Source organism: Theropithecus gelada, chromosome 5, assembly GCF_003255815.1.
Source record: "Theropithecus gelada isolate Dixy chromosome 5, Tgel_1.0, whole genome shotgun sequence".
Taxonomy (NCBI): Eukaryota; Metazoa; Chordata; class Mammalia; order Primates; family Cercopithecidae; genus Theropithecus; species Theropithecus gelada.
Window position 1 is genome coordinate 8,550,536 of NC_037672.1, and position 19,595 is coordinate 8,570,130.

General features: G+C 44.7%; 1 protein-coding gene across 2 annotated transcripts in view; it reads right to left on the reverse strand.

The window, feature by feature from the left end:
* Positions 1-637: 637 nt before the first annotated feature.
* Positions 638-19,595, reverse strand: part of ZBTB49 (zinc finger and BTB domain containing 49) — a 32,102-nt gene continuing 13,144 nt past the window's right edge. Inside the window, exons 4-8 of one of the 2 annotated variants that reach the window (XM_025385730.1) lie at positions 16,857-16,903; positions 9,609-9,682; positions 7,010-7,092; positions 6,764-6,925; positions 638-1,778 (exon numbers count right to left, since the gene is read on the reverse strand). In XM_025385730.1, coding sequence (XP_025241515.1) covers positions 1,102-1,778; positions 6,764-6,925; positions 7,010-7,092; positions 9,609-9,682; positions 16,857-16,903 — 1,043 coding nt within the window. In that variant the 3' untranslated portion in view covers positions 638-1,101. The remainder of the gene's footprint in view (positions 1,779-6,763; positions 6,926-7,009; positions 7,093-9,608; positions 9,683-16,856; positions 16,904-19,595) is intronic. The other variant, XM_025385731.1, reaches the window with a different exon arrangement.

Consider the following 19,595-nt stretch of genomic DNA (forward strand, 5'->3'; position numbering starts at 1 on the left):
TGGGAAACCAGGAAATGCACCTGTAATGGACTTCAGAGCTGATGCCCTACTCTGCAACTGTGCTGTTTTTCTATGAAAATCCTCCTCCTCACTGGTCTCTCGTTTATCTGGTACTTCTGAGTTAGAGCTGCTCAAGAGTATTCGAGGGTGCTCTCCACACAGTCCTCCGTGCAGGCAGTGCTATAAGCAGATCACTGTGACGTGCCACATCCACAGTCTCACCTTGATATTCTAGTGACAGCACCACAGGCACATCTCCTTCCCGTGAAGGCCGTCGAGCCTGCTGGGAAGGGGAAGTAAATATTTAGAAAGCCCTGTCAAGGGCCAGGCCCTGGGTAGGTATTTTCAAGTGGGTGCTCAGATCAGTCAAGCCTTGTAAAAATGCTGGAAGATATTCCTCTCATACTGCAAAAAAGAAACCCCAAAGAAGATCCTGACAGGGTGAATAGCTCACCCATGACCTTGCCAGTAAGTGGCAGCCAGGAGTCGGGCTGTTCTGACCACTCAGAAACCCGCTGTACCAGGAGGAGGCTGACCAATGAGGTTCTTATCCTTGCAGAGTGAGTGCTCGCTGCTATTTTATTTTTATACCCCTAGTCTTTAGATTCATAAAAATGCTAGAGGACACATATTACTATTATATAGAAAAGTTTCATTTATTCAAATTAAATTATGGTATGAGTTTCATATACAAATAAATTCTGTGTAAATAATACAAAATGCTACAAATTTCAATCTTGTAAAAATGCAAAAATACTTGTAATACTATACATATATAATTCCTTTAACATGACCAACACGTACAGTAGTTGACACTGCACATGCGCTCTCCCGCTAGCTGAAGCTGCTGAGACAGCATCCAGCCTTTGGCTTCTGTGACGTCAGCGCTCCCTCCCGCAGCTGCCTCACAGTGAGCCAGCAGGCCCTCCCCCTCAACCCTCAGTTCAAGATGCTTCAGATTATGTGCCATCATCAGGAGGGAAGCTACCTATTCTCTGGCTAGTTAGAAGGAACCATCATAGGGAAACCGGGTCCTCCTACAGCCCTGACACCAGCCTGCCAAACTGCGAACAGACCTCTACTGTGGAGAAGCGCAGTACATCACTGGTCTAACTCGTTTTCATTCTGCAGCGTCTTCATCGCTAGGCCCCAGAGAGTCATGCTGGAGAAAAACTGGCCCTCTGAGTTCCTATAAGCGGTGGAAGATGCTCGACTGCCCAGGGGATCACCGCAGTGGTTGTCCAAAGCAGCCAGAGAGGAGCGGATCATGGCCATGCCATCGGCCTGCAGCGGCTCGCCACCGGCTGGGGTGTCCACATCCGAGTAAGCATAGGTCTGAGGCTGTGTCTGCTGCATCTGGGGCTTGGCAAGTTTACCAGGATCCAAACTCAGCTTCTCCTGGTCACTAACTCCATGAGGTTGGATCATGGACCGTAACTTACAATAGGAGCCGCCAGAGTGGCTATCAAATTCCGCCACAGAATTTTCCACTGGGTGGACGGGGAGTTTAACTGACACTGGCATCAGCGTCACGGACGTGTCTTGGGAGAAAGAGTCTGAGCTCTGAGATTTCTCCAGGTCGGAGGTCTCGATAGCTTGGCTGAGCTCCTCCAGCACGTCTGGGCTCTCGTCACCAGCTTTGCAGTGCATCTTCTTGTGCCGCCGGAGCACTGCGGAGCGGGTAAAGCACTTGTTACAGATCTCACACGTGTACGGCTTCTCCCCAGTGTGAGTGCGGACATGTCTGCGGAGGTCACCTGACCCCCCAAAACATTTCCCTGGAAAAAGAAAAACAGTTATTTATTTATTTAAACAGGGTCTCGCCCAGGCTGGTCTTGAACTCCCAGCCTCAAACAATCCGCCTTCCTCAGTCTCTCAAGCAGCTGGACTACAGGCGCGTGATACCACGCCTGGCTAATATACATATACATTTTGTAGAGACAGGGTCTTGCTATGATGCCCAGGCTGGAAAAAGATGTTTTTACAGTGGCCATTCTGGAAGGATTCTCTCCTCCCCTCCTAAGAGACTGAACAACCCTGATCTGAGGAGGGGGGTCACCTCACAGCTCCTGCTCACTCTGGAAGGCTTTCCATTCCGTGGGAGGTGCCCCTCCAGCTTACGACCTTTGGTTTTGAGTATCTCAGCGTCAGTCCTTTGATTCTCACTGAGTCCCCCTGCACATGGGTACCATGGGCACCTGCCAAGCCCATGCTGAGAAACCACAGCTCCCCTCGTCAGTTTCACTACATGTTCATAAATCGAACACAGCCAATCTATAATTTAGAAACATCTTTTCTAAAGGTGTTTGCGTATTCGGGTGTTTGTCTCGAAAAAAAAAAATTGCCCAGGCTGGAGTGAAGTGGCGTGGTCTTGGCTCACTGCAACCTCTGCCTCCAAGGTTCAAGTGCTTCTCCTGCCTCAGCCTCCTGAGGAGCTGGGACTACAGATGCCTGACACCACGCCCGGCTAATTTTTGTATTAATATTTTTAGTAGAAATGGCATTTCACCATGTTGGCCAGGCTGGTCTTAAACTCCTGACCTCAAGTGATCTGCCCACCTTAGCCTCCCAAAGTGCTGGGAGTGAGGCGCCCAGGCTGTAGTGAGGCGCAATCTCAGCTCACAGCAACCTCCACCTCCTTGGTTCAAGCAATTCTCATGTCACAGTCTCCTGAGTAGCTGGGATTACAAGCGTGTGCCAACACACCGGGCTAATTTTTATATTTATTGTAGAGATGGGGTTTTGCCATGTTGGCCTGCCTGGTCTTGAACTCCTGGCCTTAAGTGATCAGCTCATCTCAGCCTCCCAAAGTGCTGGGGTTACAGGCATGAGCCATGGCGCCTGACCCTGTATTCAGCTTTTAACAAAATTGTATGCATTCCTGTCCAAGTTCTATTTCCTTTCTCTGTGAATATGGCAAAGGTAAGGAATCTAGCTCCACCATTGGAGTAGGTAAGATGAGAAGGAACTCAGCACATAACCTTACAAAGGCCACAGACTAGCCAAGAATGAGCTGCACAACTCACATGGATAAATATTTAGAACTTTTCACTTTACATCTGAATTCTCAGCTATCTAGCTCCAGTCAAGCAATGGGTAGGCTATTTTTTTGTTTTTTTTGTTTTTTGAGACGGAGTCCTGCACTGTTGCCCAGGCTGGAGTGCAGTGGCGCGATCTTGGCTCATTGCAAGCTCCGTCTCCTGGATTCACACCATTCTCCTGCCTCAGTCTCTCAAGTAGCTGGGACTACAGGCGCCCGCCACCACGCCCGGCTAATTTTTTGTATTTTTTTTAGTAGAGACAGGGTTTCACCATGTTAGCCAGGATGGTCTCGATCTCCTGACCTCATGATCCTCCTGCCTCGGCCTCCCAAAATGCTGGGATTACAGGCGTGAGCCACCGTGCCTGGCCTTTTTTTTTTTTTTTTTTAAGCCTTTGAATAATCAAACTGGACGTGAGCTTACATGCCTAAACTTTGGGCACATTTTCCATATAAAAAATACTGCAGGCCAGCTGAGGTGGCTCACACCAGTAGTTCCAGCACTTTGGGAGTCTGAGGAGGGAGGACTGCTTCAGCTCAGGAGTCCAAGACCAGCCTAGGCAACATAGTGAGACCCTGTGTCTACAAAAAACAAAATAAAAATTAGCTGGGTGTGGTGGTGCATGCCTGTGGTCCCAGTACTCAGAAGACTGAGGCAGGAGGATCGCCTGTGCCCAGGAGGTCGAGGCTGCAATGAGCTGTGATCGCACCACTGCACTCCAGCATGAGCAACAAAGAACCCCATCTCAAAAAAAAAAAAAAAAAAAAAAAAAATTTAAAAACCAGAAACCAAAACACTACAATAACACATCACAGTGACCTTTGCCTTTGTGCTTTCACGTCTGTGTTTTGCCCACAATGTCAGGCTCAGGCTCAGTCTCCTTCACAGAATGCTAGAGTGAAAGCATATTTAGTTTCTGTGTTGCCCCGTAACACACGCTTTACTCAGACATGCGGAATTTTGTGAATTAGAAGCTTCACTGCTGCACTTGCTGGCTGCTTCCAACTGTTTGCTGCTCTAACATAAAGTTTTTATCTTTTTTTTTTTTTTTTGAGACAGTCTCACTCTGTCGCTCAGGTTGGAATGCAGTGGCGCGATCTTGGCTCACTGCAACCTCCATCTCCCGGGTTCAAGTTAATTCTTGTGCCTCAGCCTTCTGAGTAGCTGGAAAAACAGGCACACCCCACCATGCCCAGCTAATTTTTGTATTTTTAGTAGAGATGGGGTTTCGCCATGTTGGCCAGGCTGGTCTCAAACTCCTGACCTCAAGTGACCCACCTGCCTCAGCCTCCCAAAGTGCTGGGATTACAGGCGTGAGCTACCACGCCTGGCCAAGTTTTTATCTTTCTTTACATTGTTTCTTCAAGATAAATTCTCAATAGTTGAATGACTGAACAAGATGGGACAAGCACTTTTAGTATCCCTAATATGTAAAATTTTTAGTCATGACAGAGTTCCCACCAAGAAAGAGGAGTATGGGAGTCTCTCCTTCGTCTTTCAAGTCAAGAGGAGCTTGGCTCCACCTGTGTCTGGTCGCAAGGAGGGCACAGGGGAATAGCGCCCACCTCCTGCACAGTAGGTCTAGTAGGGGACAGGTGGGTGGGCGCCACACTGCTGTGGGCCTGCAGGCCCCTGAATGCAGGCCCCTGAACACAGGCCTGAAGGCTGCCACCCACTGGACAAGAGGCACGCTGGAGCTGCTCTGAATCAGCAGGAAGGCTGCCCAGAAGGCAGTGAAGCCCCAACAAAGCCTCCCTATAGTAAGCTGCTACTAACTCAGGGAGCCAGGAAAGAGGCCAGCTGGACAGAAATGCATGGCTGTGTACTGCAGGCCTGTGTCTTGGAAAGCACAGTGAAATGCTGGGGGAAGACAGGGAAGGCAGACTTGAGAACTATGAAGCCCAGCACGCATGACACAGCGAGAGCGCGCGAGCCTGCGAGCAGTTCGACACACTGAGAAGCTCAGCATGTGAAACCCTCTTAAAATAGAACTGTCTATATACCCAAGAAAATGGAAACACACCCCCACACAGGCCTGTGTACACAGATGTTCATAGCTGCTTAGTGCAAGAAGTCGACTACAAAATACTCCGTGTCGTATGAGTCCATGCATAGGAAATGTCTAGAACGGGCAAGTCCACAGAGACAGAACCTAGAGGAGTGGCAGCCAGGGGCCTGGGCTGGTAATGGGGTTGCTAATAGGTATAAGGCTTCCTTTTGGGGTGATGAAAATGTTCTAAAATTAGATTGTGTTGAGAGTTACACAACTTTGTGAATCTACCAAAAACCACTGAATTGTTCACTTTAAATTGGTAAATTTTATGGTATGGGAATATTGTCTCAAAGCTGTTAAAAACTGACCCTGTCACATAACATTCCTGCTCTCTTCAGCTCTTCCCCATCCCCCAGAAGTTGACCTCGTCAGGGTGGGAAACCAGGGTTAGTGAGGCAGGGAAAGGGCAGAACCCTAAGTGGAGTGGAGGGGACGGAAGGCCTCACTTCCTCCACAGCAGCGTCTGAGCAGCAGCAAGTCCTAGCCGGAGAGGGAGGACAAAATTTACCTTTAAATCAAGTTCACAGTTGTGACAATTATTTGGAACTGACATTTTAAATTAGTGATTTGAGACTCATTACTGATGCTTTGAGATGAAGCTCTCGCTGTCACCCAGGCAGTGGTGCGATCTCGGCTCACTGCAGCCTTGGCCTCCTGGGCTCAAGAGATCCTCCAGCTCCCACCTCCCAAGTAGCTAGGATTACAGGCACACGCCTACATTAGTGATTTAAAGTGATGAAACTTCACTTTCTAAGAGTGATCAGAGTGGTCATGGAGCTGCCTAAGTCTGTATCCAGAAGATCTGTGTACAATTGAAATGGAGGGACAAAAACCAAGTTTCCTCTGGTTCTATGTGGAAGTCCTGCTGGTTCAGATTCCAATTACGATTAGAATGAGCCCTCTGAATGGTGCCCTGAACCCAGGCTCCCTACAGCTGCACTCTGAGCATTTCTTATTTGGTCTAAACAGATCATCGTCGAAGTTGCTGTCACTCATGGTTTTGCCCATGATTCAATAAGCACCTCAATTACCTGTCATGGGTACACACACTCCCTCTTTAGAGGCCGTGTGTATAGGAATCCCGGCTCCAACGCTGTGATCACAGGTCATGAGCGACCTGATCCTGAGTCTCCGTGTCCTCATCGGAGCAGTCAGGTGCCCTGAAATCGGGGGCCGCCAGCTTTTCACTGTCCCCCCAGAGGCTCACAACAAAGCATCAAGTGCCCACGAGAATAACCTCTGCTCTGTAAGTCTGTGATCTATGGAAGCCCACCCCCTGCGCTCAGCATGTGCTCCTATGCTCTGGCGAGACCGCCGCTCTCCTTCATGTGCGGCCACACGTCCTGCTGTCCTCCACTTTCCCAGCCACCCTCCCTCTTCCCATCTGGACCAGGAGCCCTCAGCACCTGGGACCCTGTCTTAGTCATCTTTGTATTGGGAGCATTTAGGACAGTTCCTAATACCTCAAAGACAAGCAGCAAATGCCTGACACACAAACACAGGAATGAACGAGAGATCATGTGAGGCAGTAAAAAAACAGCATTGTTCCCATTTTACCTTGGAGAAAACAAAGGGCTCATCCCAGACACACAGTCAGCTAATGAGGGCTGGGGGACAAAGCGCTTCCCACACACGGATGACTAGGGGACAGCCAGAAACCCAAACTCACCGCAGGCAGAGCAGCTGTAAGGCCGCTCCCCCGTGTGCCGAATTCTGTGCTTTACTAACTTCCTTTGCATATTAAAAGACTTTCCACACTCATCACAGGTGAAGACTTTATCAGCCGTGTGTGTCTTTTTGTGCTCCTTCAAATTACTGAAGTTACTAAACCCTAGAGAAACCATAACAGGTGTTAAGCTGAAGGACAGAGAACATTTGAATCAGAAATCAAGAAGAGGAAAACACTCAGCTGTACCTCGACCACAGATGTCACACAAGTGTGGTTTTTCTCCTGAGTGAATAATAATGTGACGTTGGACGTCGCCAGAGGCTGCAAACCTAGAATGTAATTTGAAAATTCAATTAAGAGCCTTTCCACATTACTGTGGGTCTTTATAACTGCAACTCTCTGAGGGAGGAGATACCTGCCCCTGACATTGCTGCAGAAAGGAATCTGAACTGGACTGGTTTCATCTGAAACGTGCATGGAAAAAATCCTTTTCTATTTTTTTAAGGACAGCAGAACATGATGCAAGTGTCTTGTTTTTGAAGCATTTTTTCTACCTGATTTCATTACACTTTCTTCCTCAGTTTTACAGAGCACAAGATCAGATACTGTATGGTTTAGCATCTCTACTTTAGGGGCTATAAGGAGAGTGAAAAAGGAGTCTCACCAGTTCAGAGCCAAATGCCCCTTCCACCCTTGCAGTCTTGCCAAGGTTCCTGGGGTCTCATGGGAGAGACCCTAGCTGGGTGGTGCCAACCCAAGGAGGGTGACCTTGAGAGAGCCCAGAGAGAGTTCTGCCCTGGTCTAGCCAGGTGTGACCCTTGACTCTTGCTCTTTTCACTATAAAGTAAAATGCAAACGGGAGCTCAGAGTCTCAGGGACCAAGAGGTATGGCCGTCACCCTCCACTGTGAATATCCCCAGAGAATAAGCTCTCCTCTTTCTGAGCCACAACAGAGACATATACCTGTCAGTCCTAACATTGAGAACAAGGGAACTAAATGAAGAAAGGGAACCAGCATTCACTGAGCGGATGCTGTGTGCAGGTGATCGGTTACATGTTTAACAACCATTATCCCACTGAGTCGTTCCACAACACTGCCAGGCAGGCACCTTCACCCCACTTTCCAGATGGGAAAACCAAGATCTGAGGCGGTTACTAACTTGCCTTAGACAGTCATTCCAACCCAGGCCCTCAGATGTGGAAATCTATGTTCTTTCCTTTCCACTACGTCTGATAGCAGAGTATGTTATATTCTGAGGAAGACGCTGCATATAGACCTGGTTTAAAATACATGCCTTGGCCAGGCGCAGTGGCTCATGCCTGTAGTCTTAGTACTTTGGGAGGCAGAGGCAGGTGGATCACCTGAGGTCAGGAGTTCGAGATGAGCTTGGCCAGCATGGCAAAACCCCGTCTCTACTAAAATTACAAAAGTTAGGCGGGTGTGGTGGCACGTGCCTATAATCCCAGCTACTTGGGAGGCCGAGGCAGGAAAATCACTTGAACCCAGGGGGGTGGAGGTTGCAGTGAACCGAGAGCTAGCCACTTCACTACAGCCTGGGCAAAAGAGTGAAAACTCTGTCTCAAAAAAAATAAATAAATAAATAATAAACACATGCCTCACTTTGAAATTGAATTCAGAAGGTTCAGATTTCAAACACCGTGCAAAATGAGACACACAGGGGCCAACAGTGATGTGACGCCATCAGAGGCAGCAGGAGGTCTATGTTCCCAGACATCTGGAAGGAGCGGCAGATGATATTGGGCCCTGAACTTGGCTTTCAGCGTTCAGGCCGCTACAGCAGAAAGGCAGATGTGCTGCCGGCCGCAGCTTTCGTTTGTTTTCTACCATTGGCAGAGACAATGGTTTTCCTGCAACTGAATCTAGAGTTGCTTCTTCCTCGGCTTTCCCCAGCATGTGCTGAGACTGAATATGAGGACTCTGACTTCTAACTGACCCCAATGACTATCTCTTGCCCCAAGATGCTTCGATATGAACCTGTGAGAGGCAGAGACTCTGTACTGTTTATTTTTGTGGACCCATATAGCACTTAGCATACAGCAGGTGTCTAAAAAATGTTGAGTCAATGAATGATTAAATAAATGAATATAAAAGCTATGTAACCAAGGTGCGTACGGAGCTTCGTAACTGGTATAGTCCTGGCTGATGCCTGTCGTTCTGGCACAACCACCAGATGATGGAGTATGTGGCCTGACGTACAGCCCAAGGATGGGAAGGAGGGTTGAGGGTGCCAGCCTGCACACACAGCAGGGGAAGAGCTCCTCATTTATACCACGCTGCAGAGGAATCAAACTGCCATACACACTGACCTCAAGAGTCACATTCTCTTTCGCCAGGTCAAAATCCTACCCACCCATCAAAATGTACTTTCCTCCTCCCTGGGGTGGAGCTCCCACAGGCTGTCACAGACCCACGGCTTGTGGCACCTTCCACCATCTCTTTCTCTCCTGAAATCTAGTCACTCGGCTGGCAAGTCCCATCTCCCCTACTAGACAGTCACCTCCTTGGGGGCATTAATCTATTATATTTTCAGAGATATTTTTAGAATGATGAAAATTTTAATATAATATAATTTTGTGGCATGTAAAACCCCATTTCCTTTTTGCGACTCCTGTCCCAGATTTTCTTTCTTTGAATTTTCTTTTGATTATTCTCTCGTGTGTCGCATGCAAAGCCAGAAGGTTTGAATTTACCTGTGTTCTGCAGTGGCAGGGTGAGCCCACATGTGGCTCATCTGCAAGCCACCGCTTCAGAGGACACTGACTGCCAAAGACACTGAGACTAGACATGCTCCCTTCCACACAGAAGAACACGCCCAGCACTGACCTCTTTCCACAGATCTCGCAGATGTATGGTTTTTCACCAGAATGCCGGCGTAAGTGAGTCTGCAAGTTACCTGCCTGCAAAAAGAGGAAAAGAAGAACACGCCAATAACTAAAGTTTTTGGTTTTTTAAATTATATAAATTCAAAAGGAAAACTGACACATTTAGCCAGGTTCTAATTCAACTGCCAGAAGATGAGGCACACACAACTCAGCCGTGGGCAAGAGGATGAGGAGCAGCCAGAGTGCCTGGCCACCTGCTGCACACGGGATGTGTCTCTACCCCATCCTCCATGTGAGCCCTTGGCGGTGTCCCAGCTGAGGCACACACTATGCAGTGCTTCCCTGTTAAACAGCACCCTGTGGAGGCTGCTGTGGTGGTCGCCAAGCCTGGACTTTAAACAGGCCTTGATATATTTTACTTGGGCCATGTATTTAAAATATCATTTAAAACAAACAAAAGCACCACACGTCCTTATTTCAGTATTGTTTCTTTCTAAAAAACATACTTTTGTTCATAAACAAGGGAAGATATTTCCAAAAAGTACTTCCTCTGGCAAGTACCCTTGGTTCTTTCTGACAGGTTTCTCAATGTTACCTTTGTGCAAAAGTGCAAATCAGGAGAATCACGGCAGCCTCTCAGGTGCAGGGCCACTGTGTTCCTAATTTCTGAAGCTAGCAAGGCTTTGCGAAGAATAACAGTGAAACGGGGATCATCAGATGGATTTCTATGCACTAATCAGTATCAAATTACCTAAAGTACAGGGAAATCAAAACTGCAAATGCCTCAGACATTTAAAAAGCTACTTGCTAATGTTTCAGATTAGGATTTGGAAAATCTTCCATTGCTGTAATTAATAGTCTCAACCTGTTATTTTCCTCATTTTAATCTTGTACAGTGTTCTGTTGCAAAACAAAGAAAAAGAAAAAAAAGGAAAACCCACTGAAATTAGGTAATACACCCAGCGGTAAAAATAAGCAGGTGTCATGCACAAGATAAGCCAAAAACAAGAATGAATATCAGCCAACTAACATATGGGGCTTTTTCAATTTGCAAATTGTATTTTAAATAAAATGCAAAGATTAAGATTCATGGTTAAGATCTGAAGATGAGTTTGATATCGACTTGTGAGTGAAAACTAGAAATCACAAGTATTAAAAAATGCCATCTGACTATATAACGTGAAAGATTCATCACGTCTATCAAACTCTGGGGAACAGAGTTAGACATTACATTTAAGAATATGATAAATGTGGCTTCGAAAAAACTCAGGTTTATTTTCAATAACCAAAGACAAAGAGTTTGACAAGACTTTGGAAAATGTCCAGCTTTTAATAGAATGGCTACTAATAACAATAAAACAAGTATCAACAGCAATATACATTTGCTGAACCTGAAATTAGGCCTTTACATGCATTATCAAATTACCATCTATTTTCTAGAGATAAATAATACAACTAACACTGTATTCAGATAAACTGCACAATTACCATTGTATTCAGATAAATAAAGTAGTTGTTCCAGTTACATGGTGGAGGCAGAAATTAATATTGGTTGGTGTGAATCTAAACTCCTCTACTTGTGGGGAAACCTTGAGGACGCACAAGTTTCTATGAATGAAAGTGTGCTTTGAATATTTAATATGACAGTTACTTTGCCACTCAGGAAACACATACTGGAGAGTTAAAATAATACACCAGTGTTTTAAATTAGTCCCTTGCAAATTTCAGAAAAGCTGATCAGTTACATAATAATCAGAAATAGCACCATCTGCTGAACTGTTAAATTAGAACCCTCTTGTTTTTGGTTATTTTGTAAACTATGTACTCCGAATGAAATGCATTCTGGGTTAATTTTTAGCAAAGCTGCATTTTTCTTTTTTAAAAATGGTGGAATAATTACTTGTTTTCAAAAGAAATATAATCAAATGATCTTCCATTTAATATTTTCAGTGATAGAAAAAACTTTAAAGTGTTCTTTACTTATTTTGTACTAGAAACAGACAATGAAAATAATCTTTCTCCCTGATTAAGGAATGCATATTTCTGATAAATAATATAAAAGCAGATTAAATAAAACTAATGGAATGAGCCATGCAAAAAATCCAATAGTACATTCAAATACTTTATTCCAGGTTACATAGCAAACTCAGGCCCAGATTATTAGAGCTTTAGTCAATATTTTTATTTCTGGTAAACTTTTGATATATTCTAGTACTGCATGCACAGACCATGTCTTAGAAATCATCTATAGTTGTGTCCATAAAAATTCTAGCAAGTAAGCCGGGAGCAGTGGCTCACGCCTGTAATCCCAGCACTTTGGTAGGCTGAGGCAGGTGGATCACGAGGTCAGGAGATCGAGACCATCCTGGCTAACATGGTGAAACCCTGTCTCTAATAAAAATACAAAAAAAAAAAAAAAAAAAAAATTAGCTGGGCGTGGTGGCAGGCACCTGAAGCCCTAGCTATTCAGGAGGCTGAGGCAGGAGAATGGTGTGAACCCAGGAGGCAGAGTTTGCAGTGAGCTGAGATCATGTCACTGCACTCCAGCCTGGGCGACAGAGCGAGACTCTGTCTCACAAAGATAAAAAAAAAAATCCTAGCAAGTGGTATAATAGCTATCATTTATTAAGTACTATGAATGAGGCTCTTTGCTAATTGTTGCAAAGAGTATTTAACTTAGTCAACACAATGTCTTGTAAAGCAGTACTATCCATGTTTTACAGATAAGGCAACAGAGGCTCTAAGAGGTAAGTAACCAGCCTTGGGTCATAAAATGGGGACTGGATTTACTAATGCAGGTTTGCCTAGTGACTCCAAAGTTTGGACTGTTAAACCTATGTTAAAGATATTAGCAGTAAAGGAACTTTGATCCTTTCTAATACCGTTTTAATTCAGATGGAGTTGTTAGAATTTTTAACAGAAAAACTCTGCTGTAGAGAAGAATTAACATCTGCCCTGAGCAATTTTATAATAAACTCCTTCCGACCTTCTGACAGGTACTTGAACCTCAGTGCTTCAACGTGAACAAACCCAGCATCTATTCCCTATCATGAGCACTCTTTTGGTTTTTTTTTTTTTTTTTTTGAGACGGAGTCTCGCTCTGTCACCTAGGCTGGAGTGCAGTGGCTGGATCTCAGCTCACTGCAAGCTCCGCCTCCCGGGTTTACGCCATTCTCCTGCCTCAGCCTCCTGAGTAGCTGGGACTATAGGCGCCCGCCACCTCGCCCAGCTAGTTTTTTGTATTTTTTAGTAGAGATGGGGTTTCACCATGTTAGCCAGGATGGTCTTGATCTCCTGACCTCGTGATCCACCCGTCTCGGCCTCCCACAGTGCTGGGATTACAGGCTTGAGCCACCACACCCGGCCCATGAGCACTCTTAACAGCAGTTGAGTGTTTACATCAAAAAAAGTCAGGAATTGTAATCATTTAGAGATAAAAGAGATTCCAGATCTTAAAAGTCAGTTAGCTCAGGAGTTTCAAGACTTTAGGATTTCACAAAGCAATAAAATTAAAAAGAAAAAAAAAAGTAAGGATTAACATAGAGATATCACTTAAACAATAACTACTATTTTGATGAAATGTCATTTAACAGTAAAGGTGTGGGAAATATAACCTCAGAGATGAAAACGTAATAGCTTGGGCAAAGCTCATTAAGTGCCCTTATTTTTTGTGTTTCCACCATGGATGGATGAGACTGTCACCTCTGGCACGAGTCCACATCCGCATCCTGGAAATGCCTCCTATAGGGTAATCCTGCAGAAGGCACTAGCACCCCCGGACTTGGGCAGACAGCTGGCTAGACAGCACTGCTGGGAGAGCACTGCCTCTCAAAACCCACCTCTCTGTACCAGCTGCCCAGTGTTCCTGTTTCTGCCTGCTTGGAGGAACAAAAGCAATCCTACTCCTCTACCCAAAGAGAGCTAATTACGCCACATTTTCTTTCCCGTTTCTCATAGGACAAGCACTCAAAATTTGTCACTCTTTTGGTTCTCTCCAATGCCCTCCCAACAGTCCATGTTCTATGCCACAGAGGAAACGTTTCCCTCTGAGTGTGACTCAGTCATACTCTAAAGTATGACATGACTCTTCCTTGCAGAGATCTGGACATATACAGTGTCCAGTCACACGGACAGATGCAGCTTCTGTGGTCACTCTAAGATGATGCTAACTTCCTTATGCTGGCATGCCATACTCATAATGCAGGTTGCGGTTAACTTTTTTAAAAAGACTAACCCACTAAATACTAAATTCTCAGTAAGCAGGATGAGACATTCTTATTTGTAAATGTTTCTATACAAGAGCATTCCAATCCCCTGTAGCCACAAACATTTACTCTAGTTCATTACAAGAAAATAATGTTAGGCATACGGTGGAGGGTGGACCAGCAGGCATTCTTTACCACGCATCCCTATGCAGACAATCTGACTGCTTTCTTGCCCCAGCATGCCAGGGACGCCAGGCTTGCCCAGTGCCTGCTTGTCTGCAGGGCTCACCTAAGCAATCTCTCAAGCATTTCATGGCCTCGTGCTGTCCCAAACACACCTTTCAGGTAGAAAGGACTACTGCCTTTTCTTTGCCCACATTGTTCCTGTAGATATCTGTCAGCAGTTCCGACATTTCACTGTACTCGATCATTTACGTGTCTGTTTCTTCCTCTAAACAGTAAGCTCCTGGAGGCCATGGCCATTATTGTCCCTGCTCCCAGCACACAGCAGAGCTCATGGACAGCATATGGACACTGCAGGCTTGCAACAAACATTAGAACAGTTCCTTGTTCACCAAAACTCATACTTTACTATGAAAATAAAGCAGCAACATACATCTGAAAACTATCACTACGTATGACTCTACAATCATAGAAACCTAATAAAAGTACACAGACAAATACAGAAGGGAAGGGTTTCTGGATTGGGCAGGGCTACCCTTGGTAGGATTTAAGAGAGCAAGTGCAGGTCAAGGGCTATAGTGGTGGTTCTCAACCTTAGCTGCACGCCAAAATTGCTGAATTTTTAAAAATACTGATACCTGGCTGGGTGCGGTGGCTCACACCTGTCATCCCAGCACTTCAGGAGGCTGAGGTGGGTGGATCACGAGGTCTGGAGTTTGAGACCATCCTGGCCAAAGTGGTGAAACCCCGTCTCTATTAAAAATACAAAAAATGAGCTGGACGTGGTGGCACGCACCTGTAGTCCCAGCTACTTGGGAGGCTGAGGCAAGAGAATCACTTGAACCCAGGAGGGGGAGGTTACAGTGTATGCCACTACACTCCAGCCTGGGCGACAGAGCGAGACTCCGTCTACACACACACACACGCGCACACACACATGCACACACACACAAAACCAAAAAACAAAAAACACCAATACCCGAGCCCCACTCCAAATCACAGAATCAGAACCTCTGATGTGGGCACCAGGGATGTGTGTCAGGAGAGAGGAGTGGATGTGGACTGCAGCCTGACTGAATGTCTGGCTTTAATTTATACAGTCAGCTATGGAGAGTCGGAGAAGGCATGAGAAGGATGGAACTTTGACTCTCATCATAATCTGAATGTATAAAGGGCTTTCAGCTCTAGTTTTTCATTTTCCCACTAGTTCCATGAAGTAGTATTATCCCTATTTTAAACATTAGAAAAAATGAGGCCCAGAGAAGTCACGATTCTAATTATTCATGGTCATTAGTCCGAGTCTCATGCTTTTCCCATCAAACCAAAGCTGCTGAGATGAAAATGGGGGTGGGGGGGGGGGGGGAGGTGCTTCAAAAAGACCAGCATCTGGGGGTCATGAGGATGGACAGGACAGAAGAAAGCGGATGGCAACAAGGCAGGGAATGCTGGCGTTTCCCGAGCGATTACAACGTGCCAGGCACTGCTCTAAGGACTTTCCATCATTACCTCCTTTACTCTTCACACTCTATAGGGTTAACTAATCTTGTTACCCATGTTTCACAGATAAGGAAACCGAAGAGGCAAAATGTGAGCTTGCCCAGAGTCACAGGGTAGTTAAGCCCTGACAGAGGCAGAGTTCAATTCTAGACTGTCCAGCCCCAGAGGCCAAGCTCTGAACCTCGGACGAGGCTGGCAGGAAGAAGCGGGCGCTCATCAAGAATGGTGGCCAGAGGGACGAGCACTCAGTCCAGCTCATCAAATCCTTCCTGAACACCTGCTGGCTGCTGGGCATCCTCCTGGATGGCAGAGAAGACATGGCCCCAGGCCCAGAGAAACTAACCACCCAGGAGGACACAACCCAACCAAGTAGGCGATGGGAGACCATGAGGACTTGGTGAATTCCAGCAGGCAGGGAGTCAGAGAGTGGGAGAGTGAAGAGTCATTAAGATGGCAGGTTTCAGTGTGTGAGAAAATGGAACTGACACCCTCAACAGATGAAGAAAAACTGGAAGAGTCTGCTCTAGGGGGAATGCGAGCAAACATGGCGCTTGCCATTTCCAAGTTCTGTGGGGCCTGCCTCCCAGCTCCAGAGGCATGCACTGCGGCCACACGATCTACCATGCTGTGTGTGAGACAGTCATGCCAGTGGCTGTGCCCTGAAGAGCTGCGCCCTCACGCCCTGGAACAGCTTCCGTCTGCTCTACCTCTGGAAGCCCAGCGCACTGCACACGGCAGTGAATAGTTACCTTCTGTTTCAGAGAGTAGGTTCCCACAAGCCATTTTCTAGAAAACACTAGGTCTCTAGGTTTCTTTGTGTCCCATGCCCAGCACAGTACCTGGCCCATGGGAGGGTAAAACAAATGTTTCCTCAAGGAGTGAATGACTTCGTGTCCAAATGACATTAATGGAGGTCAGCTAAAGGTAGCAGTCAAAACAGGGAACAAAACTTGTTTCATCTTTTTTCCAACATCCTACAATCTACAGTCCCAACAAGAATAAGGAGACTACTTGTCTTCAGCCTATCCCAGCACAATGTGCAGCCTCCAGGTACACCAAGCTCAAGGTGGTTTACTAGGAACTTCATTCACGAAACGGAAGACATATACTAAGTCTGGACTCATCCTTAGCAAGGGGAAAAAAGTATTGTAAGAATTCACACATGAAAATGCTATTTTTCTCTCAAAGAACTAGAAATCTGTTTTCTTGAAAAGGATTTCTCCTGATTTATTTAGAAGTCTTTAAAGTTACAAATATCACCAGAGGCTTCTCTCACAAGTACAAAAGTATGTCTTATTTCCAATTAAAAAAAACCACTGTGTTGCAGGTTTCCAATTATTAACAATAAATAAGAGTATTCCCACCTGAGAGAAATGTTTCCCACAAATGTTACATTCAAAAGGTTTCTCACCTAAAACAAAACAAAACAAAACAACAACTTGTAAAATCATTACTAGTATTTGTTCAATAATTTTTTGTTTAAACGACCTCCTATGTAGTTTCAAAATGGCATTACATTCTGCATCCTAACCATATGAAAATGGGGAATGTCTACTTCCTTATACCTCTCTCTTGCCTTTATTTCTACACAGAGATGATAAAAGTAGTATTTTCCTCTAAAAAATAAAACTGTTCTCCAAACAAAACATATGTTAAAATCAATGTATTTATTTGCATTCAGAGCAGACCCACGTTCTGGAAGCGGTCTTTTCCTGTGGTTGAGTTTTCCTGCTGAACAGCACGATCCTGCTCACCTGTTCTTCAGCCTGACGCCACCCAACCACCAATCCTAACAGACACAGGGTCACTTGTTCACACCACACAAGGTAAGAGCACAGAGAGCCCCAAACACAGTGGGACCTCCTGAAGCATGAGTGTGAAAGGGAAAGAGCCCCTCACCACAGTCTTCCTGCCTTGGTTGCTCACGGGAGAAAGTAGGATTTCATCTCGGGAGATGTGCTCCTCTGCGGACTTCTTTGTCACCTCTACTTTCAGTAACTAAGTAACTGCACTTGGGGACAGAACAGATTGTAAGAATGGTACTCTACTACAAAAAACCGTAGCTGTTCTGAAATGTGGCCTATACAACATGATCTGGAGTTAAAAGCACACTCCATGGTACTGCCTTTAATCTACATAACACTAATGAATAGACTCTGAACACCAAGAACCTCTCATTTTCTCCATTTCCCTGAAATCAAATGGTTTCATTAAGATCTTTAAAAAGTAACAATAATGTTTTCCCTTCCTGCTATATTGTTGGGGCTTGCTACCTTGAAGAAAGCAGCTTGCTAGCTTTCTGGGCTCATTCTAGGATATTTTTATTTTATTTTATCCCGAAAATGTCTAATGGCTTCCTTGACCCTGAATAATTATATATTATTAATTAATAATAAATTAATAATTACATTAATTCTCTATTGCAATAAATGAAACTGCATTTATGTCTGAAATTATTGCGGGTGACAGATAATAAGTTAAAGCCCCCATAAGAAATGTAAGACTTTGAAAACAGAGGTCACCAGTTACTAAGACTAATAAATGACCAAGGTTAACAATCCTACTCCAGCAGGCCTCAGACTTCTCGGCCTCAGGACCCCTTCACACTCTTAAAATTGAGATCCTAAAGAGCTTTTGTTAATATGGGCTATAGCTATTGATATCTACCATATTAGAAATGAAAGCAGAGTGATCTTTAGAACAGGTGAACATACACTTCACAGGCCACCAGGGTGAGGACTTCATCACACATCATGTCGCTTTGGGCAGACTAACTGTACACTCATGAGAGGAGGAAAAAGCAAGTAACATCTTAGACAATTTTGAAAATAGTGTTGGCCTCACAGACCCCCAAAAAGGGTTCCCCAGACCATACTTTGAGAATTGCTGCCCTTCTGGGTAGATATTTATGTCCCAGTAAGCATCTTTGCCATGACTCTATCTGTCATTCAAAGAGGTTCTCCCAGAATAAACAATTTTTGATTCCTTTAAAAGCTAAGCAGGTAAGTTTCACAAATAAAAAATTACAGCCATCAGGCCAAGCATGGTGGCTCACGCCTGTAATCCCAGCACCTTGGGAGGCCGAGGTGGGCAGATCACTTGAGGTTAGGAGATTGAGACGAGCCTGACCAACACAGTGAAACCCTGTCTCTACTAAAAATACAAAAAAATTGGTGGCATATGCCCGTAGTCCCAGCTACTTGGGAGGCTGAGGCAGGAAAATCACTTGAACCCAGAAGGCAGAGGTTGCAGTGAGCCGAGATCATGCCACTGCACTCCAGCCTGGGCAACAGAGCAAAACTCCACCTCAAAAAAAAAAAAAAAAAAAAAAAAAAAATGCAGTACTCATTAGGCTGTAGGAGATTTAGGCAAACAGAATGATCTAAAGTTTTTTCAGGGCAAAACTAAGTCTGTGATATTGCCTTCATGTGGAATAATTTTGAACTACTAGTGACAATAACAGTACTTTATATTCAAATGCACTAAAATATATCAAGGGCTTTCACAATTATCAAAGAAATCTCCCAATAATACAAGGTAGTAAAATGCAAACTGGGAATCCATAGTGATAACGAAGGTCACATCAACAAACACAATTACACAAACACCTTAAAAGCAGCGTTGTCGAAGCGTCCTGTTGCATGTTATTTCTCAGGCCTATAAGGTAATTGTTGTTCATCTGTAATGTGCTATTAAACTCATGTTTAATTATAGGAAGAAAAGTAATATACACGTGTTGTATAACATAATTTGTGTGTGTATAGATATAAACATATATATATATAGAGAGAGAGAGAGAGACAGCATACCTTAAAAAAATCTTTTGGGAAAGAGACAGAGGCATGAATTAAGATAACAAAACTTTGACAAGTCAATGTTTAAATTGGAAGAATTTTCTTTTGAGAATATCAAATGGTTAAAGCTGATTCTTATTTAAAAAGTTTACTTCCTGACTCCCCAATCAGAATTTTAAAAATTAGACACTCAAATTCCTTCCAAGAGAACTTTTAGAATTATTCAAAGTAAATTATGTTAGTCTAAATTAACCTACATGATGCTTTCAAAAAATAAGCTTAATCTAATTCTAAAAAGACAACTAAATA